Consider the following 20708-nt stretch of genomic DNA (forward strand, 5'->3'; position numbering starts at 1 on the left):
AGTAGACATAAGGACACAAACACATTCGTTAAAGTTCGTTAAAACTGGGCCAATTATACCAAACGAATAAGGTTTGAACCCATTGACTGAAATTCCAACTTTAATGATAGTTGCATTCTTATTTCTACTAGTATGTTTGTTACCTTGCTTATCTGCAATAATAATACCCATTTGTATAAGGAGATTTTCAATATCATTACAGTAGACTTAAGTTGTTTTCTTCAGTAAAAATGTAATCAGCTTTGCTCCCAGTTTTGATAAAGTTATTATTGTATCCTGCAAGAAGTTTTTTTTTTTTCCTTTCATGTTTGATGCCAGAACTCTGATAATTACTTACAAAGATAAAAGTTCCTCATCAAATCTCTTGATTCTTTCTGATTGAATGATTGGGTATTTGATAACTTATATCTACATAAAAATCAGGATCAGCAGGTTCCTTAATTAAATCTCTTTGATCATCCAGTTCAATAGTGTCTATGGAGAAAGCTAATCAGAGTTGTGAACATGTGTGGATAAATCATCACTGGTATTGACCTTCTAGCAGAGAGTTCATCTGGATACAGTATTGATTTTTTATTCTTGTAGTTTACACATTTCAAATTAACGCGATAGAAAGTTATAATTGATTTTCTACTTCCTCCAAACTATTGACATGTTAAATGTTAAACCTTTCTATAAACCTTTAGTTCACTGTCTCAATCCCTCTTTGCAAGATTTGCATATTATGTAAGATGGCCATAATTTTTCCTGATCTTCAAGCATCATTTCTAAATTGTCAATTTTTGTTGCTTTCTACATAAAGTAAATTCACCATAAATAGAACAGAATACAACAAAAAGAACAGAAAAGTTATTCCAGCAATTTTTTTGTTTTCATACTCATTTTACAAGTTATAAAATTATAGAATAACTAATTTTACTAATTTAGATCTCAAAGAACATGTATATCAAGGTAAAAAATCTATAGTAACTAGATATCTTTTACTTGCATAACAGCAGAGGAATCGCATAGGACGTGCCTCAAGTGCTAAAGAGCTATTTATACTAATATAATCTAATGAAAATATCTACAAGAACTATACAAACTATTTGACTTCATATGATTCATATAAAAAACAATCAATTCTATTGGAAACAATGAAAAAATTGTTTGAAAGCACATTATGCAATCTTCTTAAATGAATAGAATATCATAGAATAATTAAATACATGAAAAAAAATATAACTTTCAAAGGCACAAAACCTTGATCTGATTTGGCAAAACTGACTTTATATTTGAATCTAACAGTTTAAAGTTACCCAAAATCATTTTTTTTCCCCAGACAGCAAAATAATTTAAAAAAAAACAAAAAAACTTGTTGATCTGTGTTTTCAATCTTTGCATGGTTATAGTAGAGTGATCCTCTTTTGAGCTAAGGTATAAAACATTTTTTTTATGTATGTACTTTAGAAAATATTTAGCACATTGTTGATTGGCCTATTTATTCTTTCAGCTTTTTATCAGGGAAAGTCTTGATGTACTTCTGACAACTCTTGGATTATTTGCCTAGCATGCTTGTTTGGTGTTTCTGTATATTTAAATATATTTGAGTTCAAGAAGCCGCATAGACATTGTATGCATGTATGTATCTATGTAGCCATTTGTCAAGACCTTCCAAAGGGCGAATGAACCCTTTTTCTGGGTCAACGGCCAACTCGCACCGTGTATATTTGTGTGTGTGTGTATATGTGTATTGGGGTGGAGAGGGCTCCCGTAAGCCGTGGTGAAGGCAACCTTTCTAGGTGAAGCAAATCTCTGATTTAAAAAACCATAAAGCGGAAGACCATTACCCGCATTAAGCTGGTCTGCAGTATAATTTGTTGCTGGCTATCTTGCTCTTGCTTGTTGCTGGATCTCAACATTTTGAACCGAGAGAGAGACTTAGCTGTCGTACAAAGCTAAGACTCTGTAACATCATCTGTGTATAGATACTCCCTCAGGCATTTGGGCTCATGGATTTTAAATGTCTGAGGGAGTGGCACTCGTCTGACAAGACGTTACAATCATCATCCTCATCAGCCATTTGTCAATGTGTGAGTAAATTGAGAAAATGAAATGATTTGATTTTTAAAATGAAACTGATTTTGTTTCAGATTAACTGCTGAAAATTGTCTTATGGTTCGAGCTGCAGGCTTCTAAACTCCTTGTTTCTCATAGTAATGTTCTCTTTGTTTCTCATTTGCTTATTTAGCATAAGGGGACACCTTGACTTGTTTTGTCTCTAACTCTACTGTTTCATATGTTGAAAAATCTGATTTTTTTTTTACTTGGCGACTGGATCCAAAAGTGAATTTACTTTTGTGCCATAAAGAATGATTTTAAGAAAATTAAAAATCGAATGATTTTTCTTTTTTTATTAAAAAATGACAGTAAACAAACAAAATAATAATAATAAAGAAGAAACTGATTCTATTTCAGATTAACAAATCCATGATCACTAAAAATAGGCTTCCCTATGTTTTGGGTGCAGACTCCTCACCTATCTATTTCTCATCATAATATTATTTTTTTATGTTTATTTTCAATCTGTAAATTTTTTTCTTTCTTTTTTCTTTCCAGTTAAAGGCAAGGGTAGCGTGCGAAACTACCATGTGCAGTATTTCTATGACGAACCCGAGCGAGCATGGGTGAGTGAAAATGCAACACTTGGATTTGAAGGGAAAGACAAGTTCTTCAAATACGTCGAAGACATGCTCGAAAGGGCCCCTGCCAAACAAAGATCCCAAATTTCACAAAAGTATGGGGTCAGTAAGCACAAGCGCCTTGTCTGGGACCGTGCTGTCCGCTTAGCCGAGGCAGCCATACCTTTGTCACACGTTGAGCGGAGAACACGCTACATCATAAATAGTACAAAACCGAATGAAAATAACAAAACTTCCCCACAAAAACCTCAGCAAGTTAATGAGCAAGTAAAGTCACCAGAAGTTGCTAAACCCCCCGCCGCCGTTAAGGTTGCCTCGAAAGTTTCAAAGCCGAAAAGTGAGAACACTAAAATGAAAACTGAGCAATCATGTTTGAACGATAGTGTGTCCGTGCTTAATGGAGCCATAACTAAAAAGCGTAAATCCCCTACTGTTCCCATGACTGACTCTGTTGTAAACGATTCGTCTCCACAGCGGAAAAAGGCCAAAGTGTCTGGTGAGCCTGATATGGGTGTCACTAGCATCATGGCCCCAAAAGCTGGTCGAGACGATGGATCGTTTGATATGTTCTGTCAGAAACATAGGGAAGGTGTTCTTTCTGAGCACGCAGACTTTGATGAGCAAATGGTAGTTGAATATCTCAGGCAACAATGGAGTATGATGAGCCAAAAACAGAAGGCTCGATACAAGTCTAAATTTGGTGGTGGAGGAGAAGGAGGAGGAGGAGGAGGAGGTAGCGTTACAAGCAGACCTACATCATCAGGTAAATGAATTTGAACTGTTATCTTGAAGCAGTTGATAGCAGTCAGAAGAAGAAGAAAGTGAAAGTTGTATTTTCGAGAGAGAAAAAACAAGCCGCCTAAAAAAGAAATAAAAATAAGACCTTTTTTTTTTTTTTTTGTTCAATAATACAACAGGGGTGCTGTCAGATATTTTTGAAGCACAAAAAAAACCTAGTACTTTTGCCTATAAACTTTTAATTGACTCATTAATTACTTTATAATGTACACTTTTAAAGGCTTCAATATAAATTCCAATTTTAAAAAGTCACAAAATAAACAGATGTCAGCCAGTTTAATCTGCTATTACTCTATAAAAAATTGGTTTATGTTGTGAATCTTTGAAATTAGAAAGTGATTTTGAAGCTTTTAAATTGATTAGAAATTAATTTCTTGCTAAAATGAAAGATTTTATGCAAATATCAAGTATTAAGGTTGATTTGTTGTGCCTTCTCTTCTACAATTGGAAACATTAATTTTTGACTGTACCTCTGTTGTATCATTAAATCCTTTTTTATATATAAAAAAAGGGGAAAGTTAAAATTTAATTTTGATTTAAGGGGGAAGGGGATTTCTTTTTCTTCTTTCCTCAATATTTTTTGGCTAAATCCTAGACTGCATTTTGGTCTTAAAAAAAAAATTCCTACCACAAGAGGAAAATAAAAAATTATATTTGAAGAAACAAAATTGGGGGACCCCAAGGTGCCCCAAAAATCTAGTTTATGGGGAAGATTTTTCTATTATATTTTTTCTTTCTTTTTTTTCTTTTCTTTTTTTTTTTTTTTTTTTTTTTAATTTATTCAAATCGATTTTTACACTTTTTTTTCTTCTTCTACCCAACAAGTTTTTATTTTTATCAACTTTTTCTTTTTCGTTCCCCCCTCACATGAGTTAGCCATTTTAATTCTTTAAATGTTGTCGAGGGTGTTTAAAACTGGAGAAAACAGCCTGATTTTTGAGTGGACTAGCTGCCTTCGAACATTTCACCACGGGCTGTTCCAGAGATGAAACGGTGATAATAACGATCACAATTTTAATGTGCGGAAAGAGAGAGAAGGCTCCAGTTTCTACATATAACAAACAAAAACAGTTTTTCACAACTTTTGTAATGAAGATTGATTATTTGTATTATTCATACTAGCATTTTCATCTTGGATGTTATTACATTTTGGGTGATATAAGCTCAGACTTTCAAGTAAGTTTTGTTGAAATCTGAAATCTGACTGGAATTCCGAGCAAAAGCCTATATTTAATTCATTTGAGTAGATTGTTTTTGTTCTGTTAGTCATGACTGGGTAGAAGCCTTAAATAATTCTTAATCCTATTACTAGTATTGCCTGTGCTGAGGATTGAACCTTCAACCTCTGGAAAACCATTACTTAGTACTTTTATTTGTAATCAGTTCTAAGTAATTGTTTTCTTCAGGTTGAAGGTTCGATCAGTACAGACAGTACTAGTAATATAATTAAAATACTATCCAGCGATGCCTAATGGAGCAGGAACAATTTATTCTCATGGATTAAATAAAAAGTTCAATTTGAAATTATGGACAGGTTCTTTAGTTTGACAAGATGCACTTGAAAAGATCAGAGGTTACATCGACCGAAATGTGAGAATTATATTCAAGACGAGAACAGTAGTCCGAATAATCCAAATGATCTAAATTTCATCTGTCTACTAACAATTTTCTAAGAAAAAACAAACTAATAAATTTGAAAATAGTTTTCTTTATGCTTTGTAACAATTACACGACCATGAAAAAGAAATTTTTTATTTTTAAATAGTGCATTTGTTTTTGCTTGGGTCTTCAATATACATTAACACTTAAGCCAGTGTTTCTCAACCTTTTTCATCTTGTATAACTCTTTAAATAAATTACACAGAACCCCCTCGCGCAAAAGCAAACTTTTATACTATATCTTATTTTTTTTCCATCATAGTTTACATAGTAAATATTACAGTATATATTTTAGAATAACTTGTTTTAGGAAAACAAATTACTACTTTGTCAAGTTTTTTGATAATCTCTCTTTACTTATATATAAAAGGGGTATGTTGTGTTTGTGTGAGTTCTTTTCCTATGGAATTCAAAACAGCAGGGCCAAATTTTTTTTGTTGGGTACACAAATGTACTTTGTGTCTGGGAGTGTTCTTAGATAGGGTTTGTATTGAAATACCTCCGATTATTCTTTGATAATTAAAATCAATCCAATTAAAGAAGGAACAGTCTGATTTTGCCTCATATCAAAAGTACATTTGAGGATTTTTATCACCACACAAACAGCAGAAGGACCTGGCATATAAAATCAATAGTATGTTTAATACGACGGGGCATGTTCGAAATGAATGTTTCTGTTTAGAACACAATTAAACCATGACAGTTGATTTTTACATTTTAAACTTAAATTCAAGCCATTATATATAAATAATTTTATAGAATCCACAGTAGTTTCTCTACAGTGCAATGTAAACTCCAATGTATTGTGGATTATGTCACTGCAGGGAGGTATGTGAAGCTTTCTCCTGGTGCACCGCAATGAGTCCCCAACTAGAGCAGTCAATCAATCAGTTTAATTGAAAAATGGGCGATTTCACTGATTTCAATAGCAATAAAATTATTGGAAGTCTGGAAACATTTGTTGATCCTCATTCAATCTCAGGCAACACCAGGTCTCATGGCTAGTGCTAAATAAAATTTATACTGTTCATTTATGCCTAAACGTTGGAAGATAAATTTACTGAATATTGTTGGTGAATAATGGACATGTCAGGAACCAGAGATGTCTGATATTTGTTCCAAAACATGCAGGTCATTAGAAAATATTTTTTATGTTTAATTATTCTATACTTTCTCGTTTTATTTTTATCATAGTTCATGTGTGAAATAATAAGGAATAGCTGCTTGCAAAAAAAGTTGATCAGTCTTTGGTATATTTTTTCAGTAATGCTTTAAAAGAAATGTACTGAATATTGTGGGCGAATAATGGACTGCCTGTACAGCTACAGACTATACATTAGTTTATATCACTTATTCTTGTGGGACTTTGGGTTTGGAGGGATTCCATTTGGGAAATCTCAGTGTATTTTGATAAAAAAGACGTAGTTCTTAATTTATTTTTATTTAAAACTTTGCTTTCAACTGATGACGGGTTTTCAGCCATGTTGTTTGTATCTTCAATAAACTGCAGCCATTTTGATGCAACCGCCTCCCTTAAACATTTCATCTAAAATCAATTTACTTTTAATTCTATAATTACAAATAAAAAATCATTGAATAATTTATTTGAATCATTTTCATTTGTTTTATGATCATTTTTTCATAAATTATAAAATCAAATTTTTTTTTTCTCTCATAAATTTAATAATAAATTATTGTAAACTCATTTGGTTTTCTGGCCATCTTCATATTTCCAGTATTATGTAATTTTGAACATTAAATTCACAAAGCACTCACGCATCATACTAATAACTCCTATAGTCTATAAATTGGTGTTAAGTGGAAAACTTGTTTTTCTTATCAAAATATACCAGGAGTTAATGCTTATCTTAAATTATTTTGACATGAACTTAATTTAATTTTTTTTTTAACATTTAATTACCTTTTAATTTAATTCACTTTTATTTAAAAAAATTCCGTAATTTATTAAAAATACCCCAAATCATTGAATAACTTATTTAAATCATTCTCATTTATTTTATGATCATTTATTTTCTCATAATTTCTTAAATACCTTTTTTTCTTTTTTTTTCTTGTCTATTTTTAAATAAATTATTGAAACCTCATTTGATTTTCGGGTCACTTTAACATTTCCAATATTCCATAAATTCCATAATGAACCACTCATGCTTTTAATAATTTGTTTCATGTGGCTGCAGTCTATACAAGAGCCAAACAATTGGCATCAAGTAAACAAAAATATATGTAAAAATAAAAATGCTCTTTTTTTATCAAAATATTTTAAGGTTTTTAAAGTTAATTAGTTAGCAAAAATTTTCACTATTTAAAAAAAAAATCTAGTATGGTGGTGTAATTCTAATCTCCCCCTCTTTTCTTTTTTTTCTTTTTCTTTTTTTTTTTTTTTAACTCATGCAAAGTTTTACATTTGGACTTCTGGGAAAAGGGAATCATTGTTAACCCCTGGCGAAGGGAATTTTTATCTTATTAATATAATAATAAATAATTTGCGAGAAACTAGGTAAAAAAAACTTATATATTTATATATATTATATTTAATTAAGACACTTTAATTAAAAAAATTCTATTTTTAGGTAAAATTACAAAATTAACTTTTATACAAATTTTTATTCACTTCATATTTTTATGTATTTGGAAATAAATACCTTATAATAAATGGGAAGACCAGTTTTTACATATATTTATATCACCATAAATTATGAGAAGGTAATAGTTATTAATATACGGTAACCGTCTTAGTGCAGGCAAAAGTAATATTCCCATAACCTTGATAGAAATCTGATATACAAGCGCACACACACACACGCATTTATTTTATCTATGTAAATGACCTTGTGGCTTGTAAGATCAAATCTAAAATAAAGATAAAGTGTAGTATCAGAACAGATACTAAACTTTACTTCTAGACGAGTCATTTACATGATTAATATAAATGCACAGAAAATGGTTTTCCTATTAAAACATATCTATTATTGGAACCTTTTGTTAAATATAAGTGTCTGATTTATTTTATAATATGCACATATGCACCCATTTTTGTATTCCTTTTTTTTTTTATCCTCGACAAATTATTTAAAATGAAAAAAAAAAAAAATTCTCCAATTTTTTTCCTCTTCTCCCACCCCTCCCTCTAATCCATTTGCTTATTTCTAAACTAGCCTTAAAAAATAAAAACAAAAAAAATTCTTTGTATTTAGTTCAAACTTTTTTTTTTATTATTTACACTTAAAAGGAAAATAATGAGACGAGAGCAGAGTGTTTTTCCCGCGCGAACTAAAACTGAGTATTGTTTTTAATACTCGTTGGCCACCCCCTCCCCTTCACCAACTCCTGCCACCACCTTCATTTCTGGAATAGCCCTGATTTGTGCAGACCCGTTACATCTTTTTATCCTTGTACTTTAAAAAAAAAAAAAGAAATCAAAGAAAAAAAAAACTTTTAAAAAAATTGAAAAAAAAAAAAAATAAACAAAAAAACTTTTAAAAAATTAAAAAAAAAAAAACATTTGCTATCACCTCATAAAAAGTTCATGTATTCATAGAAAATAAACAGTAGTTATCATTGAAAAGTGATGTTACTGAGTTTGCTGTTATGAACTTCTGTTGTATTTTTATTATTTTTTGTCTTTTTCCCTTTCTTGTGTGTCTGTCAGAGTTGTCGTGGTACCAGAGTTTTTAACTTAGATAAGATATTATATTAGAATTTTAGATACTATATTAAACTGAAATTGGAACTATGATATACAAAGAGTTTTAACTTTGATATGATACTATACCACCCCAGATATCCTTGCACTATGTAAAATTAAACTCCTCAATATCTAATGATTTTAATGCGTCAAAATACCTCTCACTTTGTCATAAAGACTGAAAAATAATCTTTAATATGATACTATACCACAGTTTTACTGTACAATAATTTCAATTCTAATGTGATACTAGGATAATAAAGATAAGTTATACTTTGATACCAGCAAAAAAAAAAAAAAATCATAACACTTAGTTAATACATTGCATACAATTTGACAGCTTCATTAGTCCTTATTTCACTCACAATTGTCATCCCTTTATAAATGCACATAATGCTTGTCAATTATTTAGACAAGTATAATAATCCTTAACAAACTCTAAATTATTCGTTATGTTGTTGTTTACAGTTTGTCCACAATAGTAACACCCATTATAAAAAAATAGACATGTATGACAATGTTTTGCAAAAAAACAACAAAAACAATTGACCCAAAGATAAATAGATATATGTCGAAATGAATGCATATGTATACATTTCCACACAAGTAAAAAATCTGCAAACTTGATGTGTATGAGAATGATGGACAGATAATTAAAAAAAAAAAATGTACATAGCTCAGTCAAAAATGCAGTCAGACAAGATGACGGAGAGTAACTGGAAGACAACTAGAAAAGACTAAGAAACTATTAAGCTATCAATGTCAAGCTTTAGAATTTTTTAGATATGGATTGCTAATTTGGATTATTTCAACTGCTGTCCTTATCTGAGGTGCTATTCTCACAACGTTTTGGCCAATGTAACCTTACTTCTTAAGTTGCATATTGTTGAACTTGAGAATCTATATGGGATTTCAAATAGAACCGTTTATTTAACACACAGGTTTGACTTATTCTCATTTAGTCAGCTACGATCTGGTAGAGTCTTTAAATAATTTGTAATTTAGTATAACTCATACTGAGGATAAAACTATCAGCCACCAGAAGATTGTCACTTAGAACTGATTATTACTTAAAAAATTAATGTCAATTTAAGTTTTTATTTTTATTAATTTTTTGGATTACTTTATATGTCTTTTGTATCAATTATAAAAAAATATATCGACTTAAAAATATGGTATCAAAAAAATATTGACATGTCAATATTTTTGACAACCCCGGTGTGTGTCTGTGTATGTGTATGTGGCATGTTACTTTTTCACCCAAATTGAAATGGCATGCAAATTCTCCAGGTTTAAACACAACTCGATTATTTTGATTGACAACTAATTATTCACCAATGTATTTTTTATTTTGTTTTGTTTTCTTTCTTTTAGGCAATGCAGTAGTGGAATGATGTCTGATTTAAAAGTTAAAAACCAGAAAGAATTTTCTTGAGGGGCATTTCAGCTAAATGTATGTGATCCACTCATAGAAGGTTAAAGTGTCAGATTTAAAAGAAAAAAAAAATTAGAATTTGCTGAAAATTTTAGTCCATTAATTGGTTCAGCTTTCGATATTTTAAATTTCTGAAGAAAAAAAATAAAAATAAGGACTTCTGTCATTTCTCAGATTTTTTTTTTTTTTTTAAAGAATTTGAAGATATTTTTGATTAGCAATATCTAAGAAATAAAATATATTAAAAACTTGAAAATTGATACAAAAAAATATGTTGAAAAAATTTCTAAAGATTTTCCACAGGTTCACAAAATAAGAGCCAGAGCAAAACCATTGTAAATGCACTTCAAACAATTTTCAACATTGTAAATAAGTCCAAAAAAAAAAAAAAAATCCTAAAATGTAGGGGTTTTTGTCACCCTCACTCCCTGGAATAGGTTTTGAATAGTACATATTGAACATATTTGAGGAGTTTAACTTTTCAAAGTCCAAATTTTTCCACCCTAAAAAATGGATATGGCTACATGATCACCAACTTCAACCAATGAGAACCTCATGAGGGACTTTTTTTTTCTTTTGATAGTTCAAAGGGTACACTAATATAAAAAAAAAAATACTCAAGTTATTATAAAAATTCAAAAACCTATTAAAGTCGAACTGTTATGCAAATGCTTATTTTAATAAAAATATTAGTTGGAAAAAATCTTTTTTAATCGACAACTTTGACTATGAGTGAATCATATTTATCTGGAATGCCCCATAGTATATGTCCACTTGATCTGCGCATTTAACACTTTGGATTGTTTGAACAATTAGTCTCCTTTTGGTTTTTATATTTAGTTAAATTAAAAAAACAAAAAAAAACATGTGTTATCTTGCTTCCCCTTTCTGTTTAATGGAAGTCATATCGGTGTATACCAAGGAAAAGTACCTTCTGATTAATGATTTCTTGTTTCCTTATAATTTAAAATTTAATGCTAATTGTTTTTTTCTTCAGATTTTTTTAAAACCATTGATAAAACTTTACAAATGATGCTACAATTCACACAAATTGCATGAAAGCTAACTGGAGTTTACATTAAGTAAAATTCAGAGCTATGTGAGGTACAAGAGAAAGTAAACTTTCATTGTCCTCTACAAGAGTTTCACCGGTGCGGGCGAATTAAAGTCAATTTTTTTCAAAAATCTTTATTGGATACTTACTTTAAAAAAAAAAAAAAAAAAAATTTCAAAGTAAAGATTATTTTTTATATAAACTTTTTTTCTTTTCCATTGTATGGACTGGCATAACCTCTACTAAACAAAAGGTAGATGTAAAAATGACATCAGATTTTTTTTTATTTTAACATTTCAGCAGGTGTAACTTCTGACTTTTTTCAGATTTTTCTTTTGGAACCCACTTATTTAATTCATGAGGGTAGATTGTTCTCTTACTGTCAGCTAGTAGAAGTTTTAAGTAATTTTTATTTTATTTTTAGTATCGCCTGTAATGAGGATCGAACCTTCAGCCTCCAGAAGGCTGTCACTTGGTAATCAACGTTTTTATCCATTGCATCCATTTTTAAAAATTCAAATTATTCTTACAACTTATTCTCTTTTTGGTTGTTATATTCACAGCATTTCAACTGCTGTAACCTCCAATCTTTTTCAAGTAAGATATAAGAAAAACAGTCTACTTAATGATGGTTTCTGATTTTTAAATTAGACGTAGACAAATGGTGTTGATCAAAAAACTGTTATTCCTTATATTTTAGGTTGCATGTTTTGAGGCAATGAATAATTTGTTTTCACCATATTTTTTTTTTTTATTAAACACAAAGGAAACTGAAACTGGTTTTTATAATTGGATTTTTTTTATCATCGATCATATCAAACTTCTTTATACTTGAAATGATTTGTTTTTGTTTGCAAATGCCTTTTAAATAGTCTAGATGGAAAATATTTTTAAATACTTTATTTTAGTCTAATAGTGTTTGATATCCAGAAATTTTAACAAAATTTAAATATTAAACATAGCATATCCAATGAAGAATATTTCTGAAGAAATTATTTTATTTGGTGACACTAGAGAAATTCCTCTAAATTATTGGAATTCTAAGTGGTTGGAAATAATTAGGTGCTATTTTTTTGATAAACACTGGTTGTCAGTTTTTCATTTAAAAAACCGAAAGCCATTATTAAGTACACTGTTTCTCTGTTACTATTAGGAATAACAATGATTCTACCCAGACATGGCTGACAGAACAAGAACAATCTACCTCCATAGGTTCAGTTTTATATAAAAATTCCCAAAATAGAAAAGATAAACCTGAAGAAGGTTGGTGGTTACATTTCCTGAAACATTGCAAAAATAACAACCAAGCAAAGAGAATAGTAATCCAAATAGAAATTATCAATCCTCATTTTAAAAATCCATAAATCTTATGAAAATGTAATTCCCAACTTAAATGTCGCCAAACAGACAGAGCCTCTTCTTGAGATATGTAGACACATCTTAATCATAAAAGATTGACTTTTTCTGAGAATCGCAAAGTCTATTGTGACTGAATTTAAAGAGCTAATGTTGTAGGAGTCAAATTTATAGCAGGAGAATCTGATTGGTAAGTTGGGCAGCAAGGTTGTTATTATTTTCATCTTATGCTGAAGTTAGATGCTTTATGAATAAGTTCTTTGTCTTTTGCCGTTTCACTTTTGTCATTCACTAGGAACAGGTCATAATAAACTGGTCCTCTCTATATCCTAAACAGCTTGCTGAGCAACTTTAGGCCATGAACATCGGTGTAGAATAAACTATCGAGCATTTTGGATGATTGAATGCTGAATGATGTGTGTGTCTGTATCAGTTGAAACGCCATTGTGTGGCATAATTTCTTATGGAAGCCTTTAAAATGAGATCAGCAAATGTTTCCATCCGATGCACTGGAGTCAGGATTGTGTCATTTTGAAGTTTTATTATAAACTATGTCTCGCAGCTATACGAGAGTATAGGACAAACACGTGTGCTATATACTGCCTCATATGAATAAACAGTTTTTTAATCTAATATAAAAAAGGTATTGTGTCTGTCTCCATATTTTCAAACTATCTCTTTTGAAACAACGGTATTAGAGGCCTGAAATGATTGGATTTTTTATGGTCCATTCTCTTATGGGTCTTTAGCCAGTTAAATTAGTTTTAAAGGGATCAAAAAGGGGTAAAAATTGAAAAAATCATTATACATTTTGAACAGTCATCTTAGTTTATTTTTAATCATTTCATATGCGTGTCAAGTTGGTACAGTGGTAACATCACCAGGTTAGAATGCTACAGTTTTGGTTTTGATTCTAGCTGATGGCACCCAAATACTTTCTTTTACTTTTGAAATCACAATTAGAATAATATATATGAAATCTGGACCAATTAAAATATATTTAAGTGTATTTAACAACCAGACAAAGCAACCCACCCCCTCGCTAATTATCTTGGTACAAAGTTAAGTGTGTGCTTATAGGATTTGATCCTAAACTAATTAACAGATCATGAATTTTGGAACACAGCTGCTAGGCATAAAAGTGGATAATGTAGGTTATATCTAGGTGAAATTTAATTTTATATAAAGGGAGCAATAAGAAGTTGGATACATTTTGTGAAATTTTAATAGGCATTAAATATCAACTAAATATTCCCCAAATTTTTGTTTCTTGGGAGTATTTACAAGGGGTTTTATGGGACATAATTACAAATCTTTTTACCAATCGCAATTAGCCACCAATTAAGCAACATTCCCTGATTTTTTATTTTTTTTTTAAACCTCTCCTCTAAACTTAAGCATTAAATTTAAGACATTTTCTAAAATGAAAATAATGTAATGGATTTTAATCTAAATTAGAATAATGATTCTAGACATAAGGCATATCATTTATCTTGATTTTAACCTTTATGAGAGGACATAAAACTGTTATGTCCATGTAAATAATTTGATTCATTCAAGGATGCATATTTTAGTTATTATGTCTATAAAATTAGTTGTTCATGAAGCCAAAAGGTTTAGTGATTGCTCATCTACATAATGCAAAAAGATTACCCAAGTTTTGGAAAAAGTGAATGCAATCTCTCAAAGAAAAATTCAACAAATTTTTGTTGAATACAAAAACGAGTTGTCAATCTATTTTTTAAGTTTCATCCTCACCTGCACTTTTTGGTAAGTTGAAATTCTTTTTACCTCATACATATATATATATATATATATATATATATATATATATATATATATATATATATATATATATATATATATGCAGGGGTACCTGCTGCTGCCCAGGTGTTTGAAGGTGTAAAAGAAAAAAAAAAAGTGTTAGTAGGTAGGCAGGCTTGAACCTGTGACACGAAGGCGGAAAAGAAAACGTGACATTTTACCGCTATGCTACGAGGCATTAGGAAGTGAAAAGCGTTCAAATTTAGTGATGTCAATCAAAAAGTTGACTTGAAGTGAATGAGTTCACACCGCTGCAGAAATAAATGTTGGCTGAAGGCCAGTTTAGCTTTCCGCTGTTTCATTTATTTGTTTCCCCACAATGTTGGGGGACCCCCCCCCCTCGAAAAAGGGGGAGTTCTCAAATGAATAGCAATTATGTCTGATATGAAAGGTATTCCCCACATTGATCAAAGCTGATTGCCTTTAAGATGTGCCGGCTACGAAGACCAATGAGCTAATTTGATTCGATTCAATTTTGCTTTATTTATACAAAAAAGACAAACAAACACTGGAAACCCGTTTTTTTTTTTTTTTGTTTGTTTGTTTGTTTTTTTTTAACTCGTTCAAAATAAATGTAGAGATGACGACCGTTTGCAAATCGTAGATATTACAATCTAGGAAGCATATAAAAAATTCTAAAATATAGTAAAACCCCTCTCCTCAGAACCCCCACAAAAAAAGCCTTTCTTGGACATACAAAAATGCGCATGGCCGTTTTGCCTTTTCTATATATAGATAACAGCCATCCTTTTAGATATGTTTCATTATGGTAAACAATTTGGTGCTTGTAGATAGAAATATACAGGTGAAATGGGAGTTCAAAATAAATTAATAGGAAAACTTTTATATACTTACATATCCAGCAAAAGTAGTTGTCTACACAAACATTTATGGAGTAGAATGCGCTTGTATGAATGGAGAATTGGAAATATATGATAAAACTGACTTATATTTAATTAAAATTCTACTCAATAATTTTCCATAAGTTTTGGTGTTGATACCTACTTTCACTTAACACATAAGTATATGGAAAAAGTTTCCCTGTTAATTTATTTTAAGCTACCATATTTTACCTGTGTATTTGTATCTACAGACACTATTTTTTGTTTTGTTTTAGTATAGTAGAAATAACCAGAGTGGAAAATTATGTATGCAAGATTTTCTTTTTTAAATAAAAAAAATATTGTACTGCACATTAGCTATTCTCTGGTTTCATAGAAATATTGGAAACTCAGCCCACAAGATAAGGATACTAAGTGTAACAATTCTTTGGTCAATGTTATGGTCAACTTCATAGTTCACCAGAGCATTAACTGAAGAACACTTCTACTTTGTATCTTTAGCCCTGTGGCCTGAGTTTCCAGTGTTTCAGTGAAACTGTAGGAATTGATGAATGATTAAATTAATGTATCGCATTCTTTAAAATAAATATAAACCCTCAACTTAGATAATATAGAAAATCCTCAATAGGATTAATATAAAGATCAAGCAACAACTTGCAAATATCAGCAGTTCAATAGTTAATGGAATAGAGCTATATATATATATATATATATTTTGGCGATTCAAAACATTTTCCCAAATAAACAAAAATTCTGATTAGATCAAAAATTTTGTTTTGATAGGAATCCACATTTGGAGTTTTTATTATTCACTGGATGACTTAAAATAAATACTACCTTGAAACAGTTATAAACAACCATAATACCTTAGGATATGCTCTTTATTTCGAACATGATTTGAAAAATATTTTGAATAATCAAAATGTGTGTTTGTGTAATATATATATATATATATATATATATATATATATATATATATATGGTTTGTTTTTCTCGTATAATAGAAGCTAATTATAAAACCTAAAATAAAATTGATTTTCACATTGGGAGATTATTGATTCCTTTAAAGTTTTTTTTATTTACCATAGATTAAATTTTTGCTTTCCTTTTTTCCTTCCTTTTTCTTTATTTTTCTTTTTGTCACTTTCCTCTTTTATGCATATTATTCGAACTACTATTTCATCTTTAGTGTTATTTTCACATTTCAGCCGATGTAATCTCCAACCAATCTCAAATGTATCTTGTCAACCTCAGAAATTATTTCTGTTGAACTTGGGAATCTGTATTGTATTTTGAACAGAACTCTTTATTTAATTCATCGTGGTAGCATGCTCTTGTTCCATCAGCGATGACTGAGTCTTAAGTAATTCGTAATTGTATTCTTAGTATTAGTCGTACGGAGAATTGAACCTTCAACTCCCAAAGGAGTTTTACTTGGAACTAAATTTTGCCTAGTACTTACTCCATTATATCACTGGTCTTTGCAAAATTCAGTATAGATTCTCATGTTCAAAGGGAGATTTTTGAGTTTGACAAAATACACCTGAAGAAGGTCATAAGTTACATCTGTTGAAACATGAAAATAACACTCAATATGAGAATAGTAGTCCAAATAAGACAAATTATCCATTCTTATCTCCAGAATTCAGAAACATAATTTTTTTTATTCTTTCTTTCATCCACTTGTCCTTTTTTCTTTTCTTTCATATGTTCTTTTAGTTGTTGTTTTTTTTTTTTTTTTTTTTTCCTTTTATTTTTCCTTGTTTTCTTGAATTTTTAAACTTTTTTTTTGTTTCCTTCATGAATTCTTTTTACCTTCTATAAATTTTGGAAAGTCTAACATTTTTTCCTTTCAAATCATTTTGATTCTTCATTTTGTTTTCTACAATTTCAATAAATGTTGTATTTAATGTTGTCTTTAGAGGTTTTTTTCCTTTATAACCTCTTTTTTTTTTTTTTCGCATATGAAAAAGGAAGATGTTGCATATTTTATCATTGGAACGTTGCAGCAAAAAAGAAAAGCAACACAATACATCATTGAGTTTACAGGATATTCAGGATGAATTTGATATTTTTGGGAAACAAAAAATTTGGCTAATAATTGATGTGAATTTTGCATAATCATGTTGACATGCCGATTCTTGTTAAATGACTAAAGTTAAGCAAAATTGAGCCTGGTCAGCACCAGATGGGTGACCATTTGGAAATACTAGGTTCTGTGTGTAGGAGAACCTTGGCAGTTTCCGGTAAGAATTGCAAAAATCTAATGTCATCTCCTCTTGCCAGGATCTATATGCGACAGAGGACCACTTGTGAATATAATATTCCCATGACACTTTCTCATTCAGAAGAAGCCAGTTCAACCCACCTAGAATGAATGTGGTTTTGTCCCTTAATAATTGATGTATTTACAAAATAAGTTAATTTCTTAGATCATTCCACCATAACCTCCAACAGCTTCTAAACCTGGAGCACTTGACTTTTACAGTCTCTTTCAAGAGCAGCTTAAACACCAGTTTGATCTTTCCAATCAGCACATTGTTATTATGTAAACAAATATGGTTGATGTCTTTCTCAATTGTATTCAATGCATAATAAATAGTCTATATTGTTACAATCGTGAGAATTGGAGAGGCAGGCTCAGATATTTGGACTGGTGAAGTCATGGGAGTTCTCAGACAGCTGCTTTTGTTTAATCCAGAACCAAGTCCTGCTGCAGCATGTGTAGCCTTTTGGCAGAAACCATCTCCATAGTGTTTGATAACAGTGTACAGCAATTCAATATAACCGGTTATGAGGCAAGTCAAACTTCTGCATAGAGCTTATGAAGATTTTACTTCAGAACTGTCTGTTTTGCATTAAGCTTTTTCCATTGGTTGTAACTATAATTTTCATTGATGCAGGTGTACAGGTGGGTGAGAACCGCCTGTAAATTTAATATCCCCTTTAACACCCCCTCCTTTAGTGGAAGTCAGTTCAACTTGCCTAGAGTAAATGTTGCACAACAACAAATGCAGGTGTTCACCTCTGGGATGGAGAACACTACAGCTTAAGCAACGTTGCTAATTTCATTAGTTTTTGGTTTTACTTGCCACGTGCAAAGTCAGAGATGATTGATCCCAATTCTAACAACTCCTTTTCCGGGTTGCTGCTCTAATACTTTTTGGTGCAGTATCTGTGCATCATTGGTGACCCTGCCAGAAACCAGTTTCAAACAGAATAACTCTTACACTATCACGTTGCTATCAACACTATCACATGAGGAAAGGTTGGATTGAGAGTGGATGCTGTTGTTGCTATGACTGGAATAGGTTTCCACACAAGAAATTATCATACAATAAATGACTTGGTTAGAAATTTAAGAAAACATAACAGACATGAATGACTTGGTCATCTTGTGTTTTAGTATTTAAAAAAGAGATAAAAAAAATTGTACTTTTTTCACCCCAAACATGTTGCCACTTTGAACATTAGAAGCTACTAATTGGGATCATGTCTATAGGGGATTGTGGGCAGTTGCATAGCGAGATGTCTGTTCACATTTAAACTTCTGCAGGTTAGTACAGGCAAGAAATTCTAAAGTTTTAACAATCCGAGGGAAGAAACTATTAGAGTAGAAGGCTTTCTGTCATCTAAGGACCTCAACAGTGAATGGGGTGGGGTTTAGTTGCTTGTCATGTTAGTTGAAAGTATGTATATCGAGGAAGCACAAATGCTGTGAATTCATCAGAACAGATGGTATTAAAGTATTTTTTGTAAATATTTGCTTTTCCAGATTTTGTATTGTTTCCTAGAAGGCTGGTAAAAATAGGTATTCGAAATAGCTTTGTTACATTACTTGATGTAAAGATTTGTTGTATGTCTAGCGATTGAAAAATCAAAAATTAAACAAAAATATAACTAATATCTTTCACCAATCAGTTGAATATTTACTTTTCGACTGAACTGTATATTTTTAACTTAGTGAAACTGTTTTTGAGTTCTTTGTTATTAAACACTTTGCACTATACTGAACCAAGTCACATGAAAATTGTCATCTCTCTTGAGAAGCATGCTGCTTTGCTAAGTAAAAAATGCACAAGTAATAAATTTTAGTCATTAAACATAAGTGAAAATTATATAGATAAGTTTTTCGTAAATGTTATTGTTGTAATTTTGTTTTTTGTTTCACTCCTTGTTAACTATACTGTACAATTGTCTGGATTTAATTGTGGTTAATATTTTAGGAAAGTACTGTTAATGCTATATTTATCCTGAGAAAAGGGTAATGGGGAAGTATTAGATAGAGGTATTCTTTTCATTGTTTTTACACTCGAGTATATCTCTGGCACAGGCACAATCACCCGAGAAGTACATCACTCTACATAAAAACATGATATCAATGGATATATACCAGAGAGTCAAAACAATGAAAAGAATATGCTGTTGTCATAACCCTAGTAATTACAGAGTCTTAAAGTTGGTGGATTGAATGGTGAAAGTGACTGAGAGAATAATTGAGCAAAAAATAAGTCCGATAAGCATAGATGAGATGCAGTTTGGTTTTATGCCTAAACAAAGTACCAGTAGTGTTATATTTATCCTGAGACAAATTCAAGAGTAATACCTTTATAAGAAAAATAATCTGTAACTTGCTTTTTGTGAATCCAGAGAAAGCTTTTGACAAAATGCCAACTAATGTTGTCCAGTGGGATTTGCATAAACCAGGGCTATACGAGTGGTTTGTAAGGGTTGTTCAAGCAATGTACAGAAATGCTCAAAGTTGTGTGAGAATTAGCAGCACATGTAGCGACAGCTTTAATGTTAAGGTAGGAGTACATCAGGGTTCTGATTGTGTTTGTTGCTTTAATTTTGTGTCTTAGAAGCATTGTTCAGGGATTTTTGTATGGGTTGTCCAGAACCGATGCTGTATGCTGATGATTTAGTACATGCTTCTAAAACAATAGATCTACTTGTTAAGATTTGGAGAAATGCTATGGAAAGTAAAGGTTTGAGAACGAATGTTACCAAGACTAATATGAAGACCACTGGTTGTAGTGTTAAAAAGTTTCCAAAAAGAAACAAGTTCACCTACTTAGTATGTGAAAAGGGATTTGGGTGAAACTCGATCTTTTGTAGTACTTCTAAGCATTGGATGCACAGGATGTGTAGTAGAATTACTGCTAACTTCAGAGAGGATAACCAATTTGTGTGCAAGAAGTGTAAGACAATGGAGATGGATGAAAACTCAGATGTGGACAAAGTGGATGGTGGAGCTGTTGAGGTTGTCAAGTTTTGTTACTTTGGATTTTGCTCATTTGTAGCTGCTCTTCATCCTTTATTTTATTTATCTCCTTCCCACATCAGGAAGATG

At 30.9% G+C, this 20708-nt stretch overlaps 1 protein-coding gene across 6 annotated transcripts in view; it reads left to right on the top strand.

The window, feature by feature from the left end:
* LOC145266986 (histone-lysine N-methyltransferase NSD2-like) overlaps positions 1-20708 on the top strand; it is a 136816-nt gene that overhangs the window by 42024 nt on the left and 74084 nt on the right. For 5 of the 6 annotated variants that reach the window (XM_080122829.1, XM_080122832.1, XM_080122831.1 and 2 more), the window contains exon 3: positions 2599-3444. In XM_080122829.1, coding sequence (XP_079978955.1) covers positions 2599-3444 — 846 coding nt within the window. Of the gene's footprint in view, positions 1-2598; positions 3445-11753; positions 11809-20708 lie in introns of those variants that run through there. The other variant, XM_080122835.1, reaches the window with a different exon arrangement.

This window comes from Euprymna scolopes, chromosome 42 (assembly GCF_053919585.1).
Source record: "Euprymna scolopes isolate OS-2025 chromosome 42, ASM5391958v1, whole genome shotgun sequence".
Classification (NCBI taxonomy): domain Eukaryota; kingdom Metazoa; phylum Mollusca; class Cephalopoda; order Sepiida; family Sepiolidae; genus Euprymna; species Euprymna scolopes.